The 20,510-nt window shown below is 45.7% G+C and overlaps 1 protein-coding gene across 1 annotated transcript in view; it reads right to left on the bottom strand.

The window, feature by feature from the left end:
- Window positions 1–20,213, bottom strand: part of PTPN1 (protein tyrosine phosphatase non-receptor type 1) — a 350,095-nt gene extending 329,882 nt beyond the window's left edge. The window contains exon 1 of the mRNA XM_085619150.1: window positions 20,010–20,213. Coding sequence (XP_085475276.1) covers window positions 20,010–20,072 — 63 coding nt within the window. The 5' untranslated portion in view covers window positions 20,073–20,213. The remainder of the gene's footprint in view (window positions 1–20,009) is intronic.
- Between the last annotated feature and the right edge of the window lie 297 nt (window positions 20,214–20,510).

Raw genomic sequence — 20,510 nt, forward strand, 5'->3', positions numbered from 1 at the left:
GAGAGTGAGGTAGTGAGAGAGAGAGAGAGAGTGAGGTATTGAAATAGAGAGAGATAGAGAGTGAGGTAGATAGAGAGTGAGGTAGTGAGATAGAGAGAGTGAGGTAGTGAAAGAGTGAGGTAGTGGGATGTTGTGAGGTAGTGATATATAAGCATAGAGTGATGTTGTGATGTAGTGAGATAGAGAGAGAGGTAGTGAAAGAGAGTGAAAGTGAGTTAGCGAGATAGAAAGAGTGAGGTAGTGATATAGAGAGTGATTGAGGTAGTGAGTGAGAGAGAGTGAAGTTGTGAGCTAGAGAGTGAGGTAGTGATGTTTTGAGAGAGAGAAGTTGTGAGATAGTGAGATAGAGTGGAGAAGTGAGGTAGAGAGACTGGTAGACAATAATAAACTCAAGGGCTATTTTTAGAGCACGAGTAACAATAGCTCCCGGCCCCGTGCCACCGACAAACCGCTGGGAAAGCATCCTGGAGAGCGTTTATTCTAAACCAAAACGAACACGATGTACACCCAACACCCACCCGGAGGCGGGAGAAAATCCCTCTGCACAGCTGGGAGGGACCGCACACGGGATGCGTTTCCTGGGGCAGCCGATTCTGGGAAGCATGGTTCACAGAAGTCAGCTAGGCAAACGAAGGAGAAAGGAGGTTTTCGGGCATGTCCGCTCCCCGGGGCTCTGGGGGCGACTGCAGGGGAGCGGCGCGGCACGGCCACCCAGCTGCTCTCCGCGCTGGCACACCTCTGGGGCTATTAGGCGCCGCCGCGGAGCCCCGGCACACTTTATCTCAATTAGCCAGGGCTCCCTGGGGGCACGGCGACTTCTCTCTTCCCCAGGGGGGCAAAGAGAAAGCTGGCAGGCGACATTTCAAAGGCAGCCAGCGACTCATCTGGCACACTGTGTTCCAGCGTCCTTATTTTCCTCCTACAAAGAGCTGGGTATGCCTTCTTGAAGACCGTATGCGTGTAGCAGCACAGCTTTCTGTGTGCTAACGCTAGGAGAACAGGGTAGATGCTAGACTATTACCTCACACATCATGCGGTTACAATGTTGTACAAAAATAAAGAACATAAATGCGGCTGTAGCTCGCATCGCAGCACTCCGTGTGTGCGAGCTGTGAAATGCCCTGCAAGTGTAACTCGAACGCGAAGCTGGAGAGAAAGCCGCCCCTCCTGCCCCGCTGTTGTAACACTTCCTGTTTCGCCCGAAAGCCGATACAGGGGGGTGGCAAGCAGTTGCAGAGGCTTTTCTGGAAGGCGCAAGCCACCTTCGATGCAGCTGGGCTCAGGGCTCCATCGATGGCTGAGGCTGGAGTTGGGAGAGCGTGTCAGGCGGGATAATTTCCGGCATCTCTCCCGCTAGGAAATACTGACTGGAAACGTAGGGTAGGAGCTTCAGGCAACTCTCGAACGGTGTCTTGGCTGATTGACAAGCACCGGTTCATTGGAGAGGAGTGGCTTAAATACTCCGGCTCCTCTTTCAGCACAGGTGATCGCTATCGGATTCTTGTGCCGGGGGTGAACTGTTGCATGGTAAATAGAGTACATGTGATTACTGAGAGGTTTGCACATGCCAGGCGCACAACAGATCTCAAGGTGCGAGTAACTTATCCAATCGCGTGTATTTATTTTTATTTTTTTTACATTGTGGAACAAGATAAACCTGAAAACAGTGGCGACAGGGTGGAAACGAGTCTTTCAAAGGGGAAGTAGGTAGGAGACACAACCGCCTTTCTCCGAGGCGAAGCAGGAATGCCTCGGAGAAACGCATCGTCGTTTTCAGATTCGGGGGCGTGTTTCTTTTTCTCTCCTCTTGCCATTGGCAGGAGGAGAGAAAAACACGCCTAAAAAGGGCGTTGCTAAAAAGTGGAAAGAACAGCAAGAAACACGCCCCCGAATCTGAAAAAGACGGAGCCTATTTGGAGGGACAGCTCTCTCCTCCAATGGCTGGCCTCCGTTTAGGAAGCCAGCCAATGGAAGAGAAGCAAAAAGAGAGGCGAAGAGAGGCGGGCTAAATAGCCACTCTAGGAAACATTAAATCTTCCGACTTCCGGTTCTGCCTTCGGCAGACCGGTAGTCCTCGACCTAAAAATACTCCAGCCATGATTCTTCCGGTGATGCTGTGTACCCATAAATCTGCATACCACCCAAAGAATATGCTGTGGAATCCCATGGTCATGTTGCACAGCATCACAGGAAAAGACATCTCCAGAACGAATTTTTAAATTCAGTAAGAACACAGTAAAAAAAGACAGTGGAGTCTATGCGCAGCGAGTAAAGGAAGTGCAACTTCTGAAAAACCTACACGGAGATCTCAGTGGCCATGCAAATAAACTAGCCATTAGAATCCTCGAAATGTGATCCAATTCAGCCCTTACACTACTCAGCTTCAAGACAGCTCAAATCACTGACTAATTTCAAAATGGATCGTTATTGACACATGGGCTAACTAACATTTAGCAGTATGGGTGAGATCTGAACTTATGGTTGCGCCAATTACAATACACTCTACTTTTCAAAACTATGTATGCATTACACAACTGAAAACAGGAACATCCACTTGACAATACCAACATAAACGAAAGACAAAGCAGAAGTACACTTTACTGAGAATGGATTTCCAGCAGTATGTACCAACAGTTTAGTCCGTCATTAGACCAAGCCTACATTTTGAACAGAAACAACCCGTCAACTTTATATGCGTCGCCCACCGACGTAAAAGCATTTTGATGGTTAAGACTCCTACAGCTAAGGAATTCATATTTTTATGAATTCACACACTAGACTGCTCTAGCTGTCCCATACCCAAGTAAATTTCGAACAAAAAAAAAATAAGTGTGTACTCATTGGCAAATAAGTGTAAAACGGACAGAACCTAATGTGCTAACGTATTTACAGGAGCACAGAATGGCAGAAGTAGTCATTTAACAGAACACACAGTAAGATGGGTTGTGGAATTAATGCTTTAAAAAATAAACTAAGGGGCGTGGCCAAGATGGCGGCGAGATAGGACATGTTGCTCTGTCTCTTAGGTCAGAGGCCCGGCAAAGCACCGGACTCGAGCCGTCTACAGCAGTTGGACCAGCGAGGAGAAGTGCCCCAGAGCAGCGGCTACTGCAGGGAACAGTGAAGCGGCCAGTTAGGAATCATCGGAACCGCGGTCCACAGCAGTATATGAAGCGGTGGGACCGCACTCCTGACCTCGAGGCTACGGCGTAGTAGAGCGGAGGCGGGGATTGGAGGAGCGGGACCCGGGGGCAGCCCGGATCGCCTGAGGAGGAAAGAAGCGGCAGGCGTCGGCCTCGCTGCTGACCCAGCAACGGACAGGAGGCAGAGCGCGGGACCAGGAGCGCACCAGGCTGGGGCTTGCAACTGCGGGTTTCCGCCGGGGAGGCGCTGGGGGAAACGCACCATCTTGGAGAGTGGCCCTGCGGTGGACCTGAGATCGGGGGACCGGTCAGGCCCTGGGCCTGCTTTTTGAGGCCGCCAACACCGGAATAGTGCAGGCAAGTGAGGGGCCCAAAAGGGAAACACGCAGTGCACGATTGGCACTGGGAGCGCGGCGTGAGCAGAGTCGGCTCCGCAGCGCATCCCGGGGAGCCCGGAGAGCAGTCGCTGCCTACACAGCACAGAGCGCGTCCCCCACATTGGCCCCGGTGCATGGGGGTGAGAGAGACAACCCCGCATAAGAGAGAAGCAGTTCCCGCTGGGGGAGACACAACTGCCATCTTGGAGAGCAGACCTACAACAGACTTGAGATCGGGGGACCTGTCGGGCCCCGGGTCTGCTTCTTGAGGCCTCCACGTACTGGGACAGTGCAGGGAAGTGAGGGGTTCAAAAGGGAAACACGCAGTGCACAATCGGCACTGGGAGCGAGAACTGAGCAGCAGGAGCCGTGTCTGCTCCGCAGAGCACCTAGGGGAGCCCGGAGAGTGGTCGCTGCCCACATGGCCCAGAGCGCATTTCCCCACATTAGCCCTGGACCAAGAGAGAGACGACCCCGCATAAGAGAGAAGGGAACGCCGGCTCTCGATCATGGCGCTGCGGGGAGACCCTGCAGGCCTAAGAAGCACCACGGTATACCCGCACTCAACAGCCACTGCAGTGGCCAGGCCAGGAGATCAGAAGAGCCACAATAGGTGCCCCGTTCGTTGGACTCACTAGGCCCTAACAGAGCAGCAGCCCGCCACGGAAGAGACTGCAAGACCGAGCGCGGCCGCCATTAGGGGTGGACGCTGAGAGTGGGGCCTGGTGATCTACGGAAGCGGCCCGGCTAGGCACAGGTGCGGCTTGTGGGAGTGCCACGTGCCCCCCCACTCAGCCCTGGTGGTGGACCGGGTCGCCAAGAAGTGGAAGCAATCAGCCTTCACCAGAGACACAAGGGCCTGGGACCGGGGCAGCTAGGAGCCCACTGCCATGTGCAATACACACATGGGGCGCTATCAGAGACAAGGGCCATAACCCGGACCACTGACAAATTGGGGGGCAGAGATCAGAGGGCCCGAGGAGAGGAGTCACCCATCAGCTCTCAGCGGCAGACTCCTGCAGCAATTAGCGCCAGCCCACAGGCAGAGAGAGACAAGTGAGGCGTCGCGACTCGGTAGCCTTCCAACGCTCCACACTGGACTTAACAGCACCCACACTGGGACGCTCCAACACGCACTAAGGCGGGCGGCAACAGAGCAGACCGGCGGCAGCGTGTCATACACGAAGAGGAACGCCACGAGGAGTCGTCTCGCGTCCATAACACAGCCCAGGGGAGCTGATCAAGGGCCCCGATGGGCCAGATCTACCACTGCGCGGCCCATTCTGTGGGGGGACAGCATGTCCTCCACCCAAGAGAACAGGGACAAAGCGTTATAGGAACTATTCGCACGGGCCCAGAGCGGGGGCACGGCGGACCCTTCACCTTCAGGCGACGCCTCCTCCTCACAAATGGGCGAATCCGGAGAGCTCCCAGTGACAAGGGCCTTCCTGGAGTCCCTATTCACGGCATGGCGGGACGATCTGCAAACACTCAAACGCGACCTCACCACTGAAATTAAGGACGTCCGCAGGGATGTGGACAAAATTGGCGAGAGAGTTGCAGCGCTGGAAGATAAAAGTGATAGCAGGGACACAGAAATGACGGCCCTTCAAAAAGAGGTCATCCTCATTCACGATCAACAGGTGGACCTGCAGACATCTCGAGGACCTGGAGAATTGATCTCGCCGCCATAACGTCAGAATCCGCGGGGTGAGGGCCAACGAGGAGGCTGGCAACATCTTCACTTATGTTAGAGAACTTTTTAATCACATCCTGGGCAACCCGCCCGGTGCACATCTCAAAATAGACAGAGCACACAGAGTGGGTCTGCCACGCTCCGATAAAACTCCACCGGACATACTGGTCTGTGTCCAAGACTTCTGCACCAAGGAGGAGATCCTCCGCAAGGCCAGACTGATGCATCCGATCACATTTCGTGACCAGAACCCGGTTCTGTACCAAGACCTAGCTGCACTCACCCTGCAAATGCGGAGGACTTTCCGGCCATCAACGCACATCTACGCCAACGTAACATCTCATATAGTTGGGGACACCCATTTCGACTCATGTTCCGATCGGAGGGCAAACTCTACCAACTTCGCTCCCTCTCGGAGCCAAGACGGCTGTTAGGAGTCGACATACCAGATGAAGGCAGTGGCAGGCCTGCACGTGGGTCGGAAGCCGGCAGCAACAAGGACGGCGGCGCCGAACCAAAAGACCCGATCTATTGCCGATAGTCTACGGATGACGGACTGAACTATTTCAGGCGCCTGTTGCGTCAATTATCAAAGGTTTTTTTTCTTTTTGTTCTTGTTTTTGGGGTTCCCCGTCCACTGTCCCACAATCTTCATAGTAACAACAGAGGTACTAGAGATGCATTTCATAGTCGCACAATAGCCAACATAGGCGGGCTTGTTATCAGGGCCCCACAATGCCGCAGGCCTAATGTCCTAAATGCCACTTAACACGCTCAAAGTCCTCACGCTAAATGTGAGAGGGCTTAATAACCCTGTCAAACGCCGGGCAATTCTCTCTTACTTAGAGAGCACAGTCGCCGATATTGGTCTTCTTCAAGAGACGCACCTACTGCTGAGGGATTGCTATCGCCTTAGATCCCGCGTATCCCCTACGCAATTCTTCTCGTCCATGCCCTCCAAGACAGCTGGAGTAGCAATTTTAGTCTCCAGGACATTCAAAGGGAAGGCGACACACAAGGTCGCAGAAATCAAGAGCAGGTCGCTTACATACCAGTTTACAATTGGGGGAAGCACTCTAGTTATAGGGTCAATATACGCACCAAACGAAGGACAGGAGCGATTCTTGCACGGGGCGCTGACAGACGCTACCGCTACGACAGAGCGGAAAATTTTGCTAGGGGGCAACCTTAATTTAGTATTCGACAACACCCTGGATAGGTCTGCCCAACGCACAGATCAGGTGGGAGCTTCGTCCCCAGCGGAGCTGGCCCGACTCGACGACTTAGGCCTGGTAGATATGTGGAGATGCCATCACCTGCAGCTCCGAGAATACTCCTACTACTCTAGCGCCCACAAGACCTATGCGTGCCTTGACTATCTGCTGGGTTCTACAGCGCTTAGTGACATCACAAGGGCAGTGGAAATTCTAGTAGCAATACTGTCCGATCATGCGCCGGTAGTGGCCACTTTGACACTACCACCTATCCAAGTGCCAGCACGAAGATGGCGCCTACAGGATACCCTCCTACAGCGTGCAGGCGTAGTCACCCAGATACAGCGAGCACTCGAAGACTCTCTGACACATAATGCCAATCCCGACACACCTCTATCCACCAGATGGGAAACCCTGAAGGCGGTCATCAGGAGCGAACTAATCGCCTTATCGTCCGCGGATAACGCGGACCGCAAACAGAAACGGGAGGAGCGGACGCAGAAAGTGAGGGAACTGGAGCAAATGCACCAGCGCACCGGGGCTCCCCGCACCTGGCGCCAATTGACGGCTACTAGGGCGCAACTGGCAACGATCGACTGGGACAGGGCAGAGTATGCTGCACTCCGACAGCAGCATTCATTCTACGTCTGGGGGACAGGAGTGGGCGGTTGCTAGCACACAAATTAAGAGAGACTCGACAACTTCAAAGGGACCAGGAGATCAGGAACCGAGGCATGCAGTAATGCTTTTTTCTAACATTCCCGTTTGTGCCTATTATAAATGCTCGCTTCTGTTTGGTCTGCATGTCTAATTACTCCCGCCTTTTGTTGTTTTAGTTCATCCCTGCCCCTGCTTTATGTGGTTTTCCACTTTCCTTAATAAATGTGTATTTGTGCGCACTCCTTTTTAGGTTTCGCCTGAGCCAGCGCGCATGCGCTGCTCTGCGAGGCTTATAGTAAGGACTTCCATCTCGCACGTCTTTTCCTCATGTTTTTTTTTCTTTTCGGCCAAACATTGCCAAAGGCACAGGTATGTCCCATGTTATCTTTAAATGTGCCCTCCCACAGCCTGTGTGTCTCGGGAACGAGCGCAGTCATCAGCGGCGCGCAGTGTGCAAGCTGCACGACAGGCTGCATTCCAGTATCAGGTTACTTGTCTTGTTTTCGTTTCGAGTTTGCGCGCGCAGGGGCCATCTGTTTTTTCGCGGCCGCGCTTGTTCCCTTTAAAATGTCATAGCGCCTAGTGGCCTTCGGGCATGTTCGTGCTCCATAAATCTCAGACATAGCATTAACATGCCTTGCTGACGAAGCGCGCAGTCTGTTTTAACCGATTACAGAAAAGCAAATTGCAATACAAGAATATACAAGAATATTCTATGCTCGTTCATCAGTGCCCACACCCCTTAAGTCTAGTGAAACATAATTTTGCCGACCGCGATGACGCAGCCTCCAAAAATGACCTTAACAGGGACACTTCCCAAGCCCAAAGAAAAAACAATGCACTTTGCTCGATGCCTTTATTGACAAAGGATTCATGCCGAGGCACTGATTTTATCAGGGCACTGAAAAGCTTTCTTTCAGCAGTCACTTCTAAATGTATATTGTGAACCTCGGGACCTAGGAGGCCGATAAGACAATGGGAAAGGAGGCTGTGCTTTGATTAGAGATTAATCAGGACAGTGGGTATTAACTGGTCGGAAAAACGTTACTTATGCAACCGAGATTAGATTCAGCGCAACGAAAAAAACAAATGGTATTTTCAAAGCTTCTAATGGACCAACACGGCCCGAGCATTACCGGTTTTTAATGGTCTGTTAAGTTGAAGGACCCATAACTTCGTCAGGCCTCAGTTCCTCCACCCAGACATAAACTTACAGGAAAGAATACGTCATCGAAAAGTATTGCCTGAACGAAATGTTTATTCACAAATGCCTTATTAAAACTTAACATTAAATGGCAAAAGGGTGCATAGGCTCTGCCCGTCTTTCTGCTTTCTCTAAAATCGCAAAACCCACAGTTCTCCAGCTCTACCAACGCAACTGCCCCAGAAGGCCGGCGTTATGTATTTTTAATTGAGTTAAGGCATTTTGTTCCATCACAAACACTAGCTGATGCTGACAGGCATTCACTCCCTCACGTGTAGAAACAAGCATTTTCAATGCAATAGATCTCGCATTTACGCGAGTTTAAGCTATTGGCATTGTAAATGACAATGCCTTTTATTTATGTTTTAAAAATGAAAACAAAAATAAAAAAAAGTCATTGTCATTTATGTCAATAGCTCAAAGTCGCGTACATGCGAGACCTATTGCATTGCAAATGCTTGTTTCTTTAAGTGATAACTTGTGTATTAGAATGCCGCATGCATGGCGCTCACTTTATGGACTGCGGCGATGACTTGTGTATTAGCATGCTGCACGCACGGCTGCCATATTATGGACTGTGGCTTTTTTTTCCTCCTAGGATCTTTTAATGAATGCTGCACTCACGGCGGCTACCTTATGGACTTTTTTTTACCCCGAGGATCTTTTAATTATAGTAAGCACATCTACTTTGTACAGTAGCAGCTGCACAGTTGGAAGTAGTTTTGTGTTTCTGCTTTTAAACGGAGGCATAGTCGCCCGAGGATCTTTTCATAATAATTATTAGGATCGCTTAGTACATTATTGGTGCATTGATGATAATTATCCTGCCTTTGTGTGCTTGGTTCCCTCCCATGGCGTGTTCACTCATTGTTTCTCCTGGTGGTCCCTCTATTACTTCTGTGCGAGTCACCTCACATCACAGAACATACTCGATCGTCCATTGGGCATCGTCCGTGTCACATGACATTGTCAAAACCTAACAGAGCTGGTGTTCGTCGATGTACATTTCCCCCCACGGCACTGTTGTTTATGTTGCATTGAGTTCTCTTGAAGTACGCTGTTTCTTCCCCCCATCTACTGTTTCTTTCCATTAAAATGAATTATTAGACTCAGTCTGCTTGTGTAACTGGCTCAGGATTTTAAAGGTTAACAAGGATGTTACCTTTCTACAATGGCCAGCACGTTTGACGTCTATTGTCACAGCACGCAGCCATTAAGCCATTAGGCAAACTGGTCCTTCTTTTGTTTCAGTGGACTTCGTCATGTAGATTTCCTCCAAGTTCAACAGTTCCATCTCAGTTTCATTTTCCTCCTTTCTCTAGCATCCTTTCTGTTTCCATTTTCTTTCCTCTTTCACGCCTCTGGTAGATAAAAGACATTGTCATTTACAACGCTAATACCTCTAATTCTCACAATTGCGACACCAATTGTCGTTTCTCATTGATAACTTCAACATGAAACTTTGATATCAAAAGCACCAGGAATACATTTAAAATACTTGATACGGTTCAAGTCAACCTTTTGAAAGGTTAACCTTTTGAAAGTATTAATTCTTTACAGTGCTTTTAATGAAATTTCAGTTTTATGTGCTTTTTGTTGGGTATTTTCCATAAATAAAGGGCATCTTATAATCTACAGGTTTTCCAACATTATCTTCTTCTATCAAGGTTAATCTATCAAATTGCACCACCAATTTCTTGTTTGCTCATATTTAGAGCTTCAAATGAAATACCTGGAAAGGCAAAGCATTTTGTAAGCAAACGACTAAACAGCTGAACCTTAATGTTCAATACTTTACAGCTTTCCATTTTTAGGTTTTGCCTGCACAGCTTTTGTAAAATCTCTTGTTATTAAAAAAAAAAAAAAATCTTGAAAAGGGGCTTACAGCCCTTCCATTACTTTTGTTTTGCTGCTTTGTCGCTGATTTTCTTGCTTAGGAGCATCAAGGTAACGTCATCAGGTTTCACTTCCTCTTTCTTCCTCCTGACGTTCGGCTGTCCAAGGAGTTTGGACCAAGTACAATTTCCAGGCAGCAGCCAGTGTACTTCCAAAGGCAGCATGCTTCTTGAGGTACTTTTTATTGCATTTTTCAACATGCTATTTCCAAGAGTGCATGTCTGCAGTCAGTCTTCTGCGCCTCTCTTCATCCCGCCTTCTTTCCCCGCACCTCCCTTGTGTTGGCCCCAGACTGTTGTTGCTGCTCCCAGCCTTCCCGGTCTGCTCTTGTGTTTTGCCTTTTTTTTTTTATTTATGGGAGTTTGTTTATTTATTTAGATTGCACAAATTTGATTCTGAGGTATTGAAACATTTAATGTATGTGATTCTCACATCATCATTTCAGTTTGTGGTAGGTACACGTCTCATGCTACGATTGCTGCCCATCGAAGCCAATTGCGTCTGTCACACCTGAGGACGCCTGCTTGTGACAATTAACTTACATTGTGTGCCCTCCAATCTGCCAGTCTGCCACAACCATCCCTATATATCGTATCCAGCCATATTTCCTGTATCTGCTAACCACCATGTATCATGGACCTCTGCATTATCCTATGCGCTGTTCGAGTGACTTTTCAAGCATTGCTATCACTAGCCTGGGTGCTCTGGTCCCTGTCCAAGCACAGTCACAAAAGTAGGACCTCCTTGCCAATAAGAGAAATCAACACAAACCTCACAATAGCAGGGTGAGAATGGACATCAAGGATGTAATCAAAAGAAGCAATATCAAAAAAGATTTATACAAATGTATTCAAGAATTCGCAAATAGTCACATAGATCACACAATATAAAATGTTACACAGATATTTGATTAAAGACTGACAGTATCCAAAGTTTATACAAAATAAATAAAATGTTAATTAAAAGTTTTTAAAGCCCATTGGCAAATACAAATCAAGTAAACAACACAATACATTAGTAAATTTGGAAACAGAAAAAAGGACAAATTAATCCTATTAAGACAGGGAAATCACCAAATCAAAGATTCATCAGTTGTAACCACAATGAATAATAATCAAAATATGTATGTCACAAAACCATTGTCACCACAGATTTTGTATGATTTCCTGTCATTCAAGTATCAACGCGTTTCGGTGGGCACTAATACACAGCCATCACCTTCTTCAGGAATTTTTGCATAGGATCCCAATTTGAATGTCTATATGTGAAAAGATTATCTGACAAACTGTATCCTTGTGAGTCTCGACAGGATTTCTCATGCATAAAACCAGGCTGTTGCTTCACATAAAATCAATAAAAAGCCTTATATACGTCTCTTAAAGACTTATATCACCTGCCCAGGAGGCTGATTAGTCTATTTTAGTACAGTCCTCATAGGTATTTACGTCATAGGAATCAAAAATTGCTTAGGTGCATGCTAGGTACAGATTTCCCCTGTGAGTTGAATGGTGGTCAATAGATCGATCACTCAAATTTTTTTTTCTTCATCAAGGATACTGGAAGTAAGAACGTCCCAAAACTAGGATCTGTTCATTTACTGCACTGTATGTCACCTGATATGGTCCGCGAGATGAATGCTTCCGAATCGATGGAGCCTAGACGTAAAGGCATTACCTCTACGTATATGGATATTTATATCTTGCGGAATGCCATGCAAAGAATCAAGCCTGCGCAGCTGGAGGTACTCCTTCCCGCACATCCTTCCAATGGATTGCCCCTCGCACTTGGTTTTAATAAAAACATTTTTTTTTAAAGCACTTTAGTGGTTTCTTTTCTTTTTTACTTTAATCAATTTTGCACAGCAGCTCGCGCATCTATGCAACATGTCTACAAAAACAATGACAAACCAATAGATCTCGCCTAGGCGAAATCTATTGGCTTAGCCAATGCCCCTTACATTTGGCTATTATTCATTTTTAGAATAAACTGGTGAAAATCAATACAATTTCCCCTCAGAAGATGGTCTCCTCTACCTCACTTCAACTGTCCCTTTCAGATAGCGGACTATGATCTGTTCATTCAGGTGTTGAAGACATGGAAGCATGTTCTGACAGCAATCTAGTACAGCACAGATGCAATTTAGAGCCATCATGGTACACTTAAGGAAACTTAGACCTTCATTTATAGGAAGGGCAGAATTGTTATGATTTTAAACAATTCCAAAGCTATTGAACTTTTTTCAAAATATTACAATTTAGGTCCCAAAATAACTTTTTCTGGATTGGATGGGATACCTCATACTTTGTTATGGAAGAGAGACATGCGGCAATCTCTTCATTGAAATTAAGCGCAAGTGTTTTTGACCGATACATAGCATTGCAGGACATGCAAAAATAGAACTGGGCATCCCAGTTAATAGTAGTTAACAAATTGACAGTCTCATTCCAAAGGAGGTCTCCCTTGCTGCCATAATGCTATATATGATAAATGGGGCTTACAAGAACTGTGATTATGGGCATGGTACATGGCAACGGCTAAACTCTGAAGGAGACAAATTTTTCATGCGGAAACAGACCCCACTCAACCCCTCCCCAGCACAACAAAATCCTACTAGACCATAAGCATTTGAAGGAGGTTCCAAAAAAGTGTGACCTCACACATGTGGTTCTGCAGGAGCAAACCGATTTAAGTAATTATGCAGAGACTTTAATGTTGCATACTCTGGAGGTTTTGATAGCTTCAGTTCAGACATGCTTTAAAGTCATATGCTGCCACTGACAGACACAAAAGGACTGTTCCTGTGTTGAAAACATTATTCACTCAACCACTGATAAAGAAAACGATATATGTTTTAAGTAAAAAAAACTTATTAAGAACACTCAAGGCACTCAGGTTGTTGGAAATCCAGGTGGAAATGTGACTTGGGTCCACTTATGGGTACAGAGTCGCAGAAGGTACAACTATACCCTGAAAGATGTAGTGTTAAGATAATAATTTAGACTGGTACAGTTGAATAGTTTTCAAAGCATCAACTGCTCACACACAGAATCGCTAACATTTGTAATGCCAAAAGATTCAGGATTCCTGGGTAAGTTGAAGGACTAATTAGCCAGTCTAAATGGTTCCAGTACAATTCACTGCCAAGAATTAATTTGCTAGGAATAAAGCATGAAAAATCTTGATTCACATACAGAACACTAAAGCACAACACAATGATGGCGGTCACACGACGTGATATTGACAGATTATGGGGCGGCCAGGTCACTCCTGGAATCGAAGCATGACATTCAGGCATGAACTGGTGGGTAGCCAAAGAGACATGTGTGTTATCTGGGACAGTCTCTGGGAATTTTACAAAGTATGAGGCCTATGAAACATTTCTCATAGACAAGATTAATGCTAAACTGTGTTCACTGCACTTGAAAGAACGCTTCAAAGTCACGGAGAAGAAAATTGATACAGAAGAGGCATCTGTTCTACTGAGGTTTGACACAACTTACTTGGCTAGCACATAGACTGACAATTACATTTTCTTCAGCCATGGTGAGATTTTGTGTGGTACTTACACCAGGCTACTGAGCCGTTTCCGTTTCCCTGAAAATATCTAAAACATTTTAGAGTATTTTTGCCATATTTTTTCATATTTCAAATGTGTAAAATGTAATTCATATCATAGTCTTCTTTTGCTCATGTGTTTTATCAAAAAGGGCAAAATGAAAAAGGGATCCGTTAGAACGTACTCATTATTTCTGTATCATATCAAGAGCGGAGTTAACTAAAAAGATTTTTTCTAAAGGGAGAAATATAAATCTGAATTGATACTATTTGTCTGAGCCCAAGTACTCTCTATAACTGTGGCACTCTGAGTACAGCCCGTGGGCCAACAGCTGCCCGGCAGACCTTCTATGGCAGTAGGGAGCCTCTTGTCGATCGGGACAGCATGCTTCCTTGCCACCACCACTGGAGCACCATCTCCTTTGCCAGCCTGCTCGCCATCAGCCTGCCTTCCTCGCAGGTCTTCTTTCAGGTCAGTGATGGACTGCTTTTTGGCTGTTTGTGGGTCAGATTTTACTGTCTGCTGGGCCAGATTTTACTGTTGATTTCTCTGATAGTAAAAAGGGCATTTCCTGCATCAAGCTCAAATCCATGCAGTCTTCCATAACATGCAAAAAACGCATACAGCATGTCTTTATAAGATAAAAAAAGTTCAGATTTCCTGACATGAGTCACTGTTTAGATTTTCTAATTTACTAAATGTGCCCACTTTTATTTGGGTACTGGGGCCACGTCTCTTTTTATAGTTTTATAGGTCTTTTTATAGGCCTCCCTGTCTCTGTTCACAGGTGACCAGCACCCCTTGTTTCTGCATTTCTGTTAACAGGTCAATGCTGCACTTATCTAGTAATGTTTTGAAAAGGTGGTGATTTTTTGTTTACTCTAGTAGCCCCGCCCCCACTGACCCCACCCATCAGTGCGGCCCTCTGCCACAAACCAGACCGTACTTTTGGCCTCTGAGAAAAAGTTTGTGAGTACCTATGCTCTGTAAGGATCCAATTCAAAGGTCTTCAAACTGTGAGGCACGCCCTAAGGGGTTGCATGGCTTCATTCCCAGGGGAGCACAAACTCAGTAAGTACTTGTATATGAATATGGCCTGGTAGCGTGACTATTTAGCACTTTAGCAGGCGGTCTTCATTCACAAGAAGTAGTTGAAGTGCATACAAAAAGGTAGGAGAACTGATCCTGAAGGTCTTTGCGGCAGGGTCAAAGGCATGGCTAAAAAGAACAAAATATTCTGCAACTGTTTTTTTTTTTAACCCGTCAAGTAAATGCATATAAAATAATGCACACCTTTAAAGAAAAATAAATACAAGTTAAAATAATCATTGAGAAATGCATTCTTTTAGTTATGACACTTCAACTGGTTAATGCAATCACTGCAGATGTCTGTGTGAGATGATAGACAGTATCACACAATTGAATCCTAGTTGGCACAGCGGGGAACAGGAGCTTACATAGTGCTATGAGGTCCCACCTTTTAACAGAAAGCACAGACTATGTAGGTCATTATTCTAAAACGTGTATAACATGCAGTATAGGATAGGCTGCTGCAGAATGGTTTAATGTTTTACCTTAAGCAAGTGTTTTCGTAATAGGTAGCTATTGCAAGTACTGTACCTAGTGCAAACATTTTTTTTTAATTATCCATTAAAAGTGCATTTTCCAGAACGCAACACTCTTATATCGCATTTCAAACAGAAAAAGTCTTTGTTATCATGAAAGGTTAAGGGATTCTTTCAATTTCAGCCTATATTAGTTCCAAAGCAGCCTTTACATTTTGTGATTAACCAAATGCACACATTTACACTTCTTTCAGGCAGCAGGCACCTTGGAAAGAAGAACTATTACTTCTTTAGCTCCCAGTCCGCTCTCCGCTTCACAGAACACAAGACCCCCATCTGCTCCACTTCCACTGAGAGGCACATCAAGGTCCACATTAACCATTCAGCGATGGCTGTTTTTTAACAAAAAGATTGATAACTCTTTTTGAACAATTATAAAAAGACATGGGCACATCGGTCCCCACACATCCCACTCACCTCAATATGCAGATATCTTTTCAAGTGAGTTAAGGGGTGGCAGGTAAGCTACAAAGGTTGCATTCAGAAGCAGAGCCCTGATCGTCTGGAACTCTGGGCACTCGGAGTGATAACCCAGGGGAAAGGAGAAAGATCCATGGATAAGCACCCAAGACATGGCCCAGAGGAGGAGGGTGCTATCTAGGGGCCAATATTTACATCTACATAAGGACAGAGACAGTTTTCTCAGAGAGATGCCCTGAAGAAGGTGACAAGATACGAGGGCTTGTTTTCCTTTTTTTTTTAAAGAAAAGGCCATCATTACTATTAGTTCAGCAGGTGCAGTGGCACTGGGACCAAGGGTGTGAGGGGGGGGGGTCACAACACCCCAATTAAGGCTAACTAGCAATAAAGTGGAGATGCGCCCCATTTTTCTTGCTAGTATGTCACCCTTTTTGCACAGGGAACGGGGCCCAAGCAACAAGTGATGAGATGTAGGTTTTTTCCGCTCTTTATTTATTACACAAAGGGGCAGACAGCTTACTTTGGGCCGCAGGCCTAACAGCAATGACCCTGTGGAGTGGGTAGAGAAGAAAGCCTTCTTTGTAGGGCTGCCTGTATCATTGGTGCTGCAGGTGCAGAGGCACCGAGGTGCAAAGGTGAGAGGAGCCAACCAAACCCAAGTAATGGCTGATTTACTACCCAGCCTTCCTTGCTAGTAAATCAGCCAGTGCACCCTTGCTGTGCCAGTGTTGCTTTGGGCATGACACCAATGACAAGAGAAGGAAATGTTTAAACGGAGGAGACACCTTACCATTGGGCCTAAGAGATATGAAGGGGTGGTAGGGGGCAGGGATAGGGCAAGATCAGGCCCATGTTTTTAACAAAGAGCAGAGGCGACTTAAGTTTGCAAGCAATTTTAGCGAAGCAGGTAACGTGGTACTGGGGCCCACTTTATCACATTCAGGACTGTATTTCTTTCTAAAAGCAGCATGGGGTCATGCAAACATTAGAGTTGAGGAAAACATCACTGCAAAGTGGTGTCAACATGTGGAAGCTCATTTTTTTCTTAAAGAGAGAACAAGTCTGTTTCAGGAATGGAGTGATGGACAGGCATGGTTCGAAGGGGTGAAAGAGGCATGGAAAGAGGGCTACTCTAGGCTGCAGCTCTGATTAGTGCAGCAAGTGCAGTATCATTAGGGCCCTGGAGCGTAAGAGGCTCATAACACCCCAATTATATGAAATAGTATGTTTGGTCAATTTCTGTTTAACATATTTGCTCTCTTATAATTCAAACGTTTAGTGCAGATTTTGAGCTACATAAAGTACCCAGAAAATTATCTAACAAGCCCTGCCACTGCATCACCACCAGGTCTTGCCATAACGTTTTGATGGATGGGGAGCCATCTTCAAAACATTTTGCTTAGGAGGCTTGGAACACAAAACTTTGAAGACCTCTGCTTTAAAACTTCTCAATGAAGGCTGGTCAGTGCCAAAGTGCAGAGGCTTATAGTCAGGTTTAGAGAACAGGTGCTCCATAACACTGCAGCCAGAGGCAAGAGACAAGGTCTCACAGACAGGGATGGCCAACGGTAGCGGATAAAGGCAGCCATTCTAGGGTTCTCAGCTTAGATTCCTTATTTAAGGTTGTCCGTGTGTGTGCACATGTATGTCCATGGTATTATTCCTCATCAGTGTTTGGTGCAGCACAGCCTCATATATATGAATGGTCATTTTTTTATTAGACCACATCAACTAAAGAGTCCGGCCTCTTCAGTCAAGAAAAATAAGCAATGTGGGAGTGTGAAGAGATTCCAAGCTGAATCTAGGTTTCATTTAATTTTAAAATAAAAGCAGTAAGTCAAAGGCAATAGCCTCCATTTGTTGCAGTCAGAAATGGGTTAGGGCTTAATAACTGATGTGCTGTGATGGGTGTGCCTGATCTTCTTGTGACTTGACACTAATCTGAAGAGTAAGCTAGTGCTGAGGTCTTCTGAAAATACTTGGTGGATGGGCAAGGTTGGCATATGCACTCTTGAGTAACTCCTGATGCTGTGTAAATCAGTAGTGATGTGAGACAACCTTCCATTTTCGTACTTGTCGCTTTTCAGGGTGGGATGAATACTGCCTTAGGAAAACTTGTGGGCGAAGAAGAAATTGCTTACGGTTCAAGTCTCTACTGTTCAGTAAGGTTGGCATAGCATGGTAAAACTATCGGATGAAATCCAGAAAAGGGTAAAGGCCTTCACTCCATGGTGATCATCTGGACTGGGGTAATTACCGTAGGCTAGGCTCCATACTTTCACTGCCTTGTTAGCTAAAGCTCCTTAAAAATGTCCTTTAGTTTTTTGTTTTAAGTACTTGGGCCACCAGTAACAACCTTCAGAACCACTGTTTCCTGGTAGATATGCACACATTTACTTTTTTTTTTAACTTGACCTACTCAAGAAAAAGTTATGATGTTTATAGTCATCTTGATTTATTGGCGGTTTTTTTGAACGGCTAAAATTTGCAACTGACAGAAACGGCAGAAAGATATGTGGTTGGATTGTAACTTGTTAGGTGTAATTATATAAATAACCACTTCTAGTGAAAAATTATGTTTTATTCAGCTTAAATAGCATTTTAACATCCTTCAACAACAAAAGTTAGAAATCATGCACTGTACTGTTATTTTATTTAACTAGAAATCATGGTAAACCAGCAATGCAATCCTGCTGAAAACGAATGCCTATATCACTAGAGAAAGGAAACAATGCCAGCTGTCTTCTAAGAATTGTGATCTAGTGGCAGTGAACTGAAAGCTAACTACGTCTGAGGGGACCGTGAAAAATCAGGCACTAAACAGGCAACTGGCTTTATATTACGCATCTCTCAGAAGAATCCATCAGTACTGATATATCTATATTTCCCTTTAGGTTTACTAATAAAGGTGATAAAGCATGTAACAACAAATAGTTGAATTCTAAAGTAGCATAGTGCTCTGATACAGTCACTTGGACGGCACAAAGAGCCAAGATAATATAATACATTATTCAGAAATTAGAGAAAAGAAAGACCATGCCTATCACAAGGAGTGCCAGATAACCCTTCATTGAGAGCACTACGGTGAACAGGAGATAAAGTATTAGAAACACACACAAAGCTGTAAGCTTAAAAAGGTAATATTTTTAAAAACATTTTTGGAAGTGAATACAAATGAAAACTCCAGATTTGTTTTATCATCTTATAAAGAGTGAGAATGAAAAGGGTGGGGCGAGTGATGGAAGTGGCATGCACGTGAGAACCGATTCCGGGAGGTAAGAAAGTGGATATGGGATAAGAAAGTTGATAAATAGTTCGAGAGCTTGGCAGATAGAACATCTGAAAGGATGGGTATCCGAATTGACAGAGGTAAGAGATGGCATGAGTAAAATGGCTTGGTCAAGGAGTTCGTACTTACATTTCAGCTAAGTTTGATACAAATTAATGGACCAAAACGTAGTACGTTTCTATGTGCTTTTAGTATATATAATCATTCAGCTTTCATTACCAAAATTGAGTTTTAATTGCTTCTCATCGGAAATTGATCTCGAATAAAAATCTGGATCCACCGCCTACATTTTTTAGCTAAAGAATCTCTAGTTCTTCTTCGATAAAGTTAGTCTTCAGCCCTGGGAGGGATAAAGTCAACTTAATATTGGCCTTTAGTGGTCAGGGTGAGCAGCGGATGGACATTAGCCTTTTATGATCACTAATGGGAGCAGGGAGATTGCCGCTCACTGCCTGATAATAGTGATGGAATGTCAATAGCCTTCAAGTGAACGATGTCAGTCACTGAAGCTTTTTGTACTTTTGGTTACTGCTGGTCGACCGGGTTGTCCTTACTAACAGTTAACATGTCAGAGTTCTTTGGTCAAGAGTTTGGGGTGTCGTATTCAAGGTGGCCCAGTTCTGCACATCACTGCATAAGGGAGAACCAGGACTGGGATCAGAGGACAAAAGTCAGATTCAGCCTTCTATTCGTACTGGTTAATCATGTGTTGCAGTTATGTGTCTTCTTCCATGGGCAGTAAGTGCTTGCTAGTGAAGATAGTGCACCGTCTGCCTCTTGCAAGTCAGCAAGGATCAGTGATGTGTGTCCTGTGTCGATAGTCTAACTCTCGGGGTCCACACATCCCATTTCTTCCCTGGCCTTTACTTCCTCGCCTCTCCCCGGCCTGCCCGTGGCAGACACAGCTCTGAGCCCCTTTGCCCTCTCACCTGGTAGACGGCCGACCAGCTCCCCTGCCTGTCGATCTCGTTAAAGTGCTTCTCCATATCCATGGCGCCGAACGCGCACGGAGCTCCCAGGCAGTTTGTCTCCTCTCGTCCCGCTTCCTCTCCCAGCTGCTGCTAATACTGCTGCCGCGGATACACGGGCTCACTCGACATGTCATCCGCCAGCCGGAAATACGCGAAGTGACTGACAGCCGGGGTCGGGACATCCGGCCGGCGTGGGTCTCTGTGTGACATACTCATCGAAAACGGACTACATCTGCAGTTGAAAAGATTAAAGGCAGTGCGCGTGTCCAACAAGACAGCCATCTTTCAACGTACATCGTAACCAGGGGTTTCGAAAGCTGTAGTATGATGCACTGAACATTTACCCTATTTGTCGTTCGATAAACATAAATGTGCTTCAGAACTTGAGAAAAGAAAAAATTAAGCTATTGATCCGGTACACGTTTTCTGTTTTACGCACCTTTAAAACAAATGTTATCT

The sequence above is a fragment of the Triturus cristatus genome, chromosome 7 (genome assembly GCF_964204655.1).
Source record: "Triturus cristatus chromosome 7, aTriCri1.1, whole genome shotgun sequence".
NCBI lineage: Eukaryota > Metazoa > Chordata > Amphibia > Caudata > Salamandridae > Triturus > Triturus cristatus.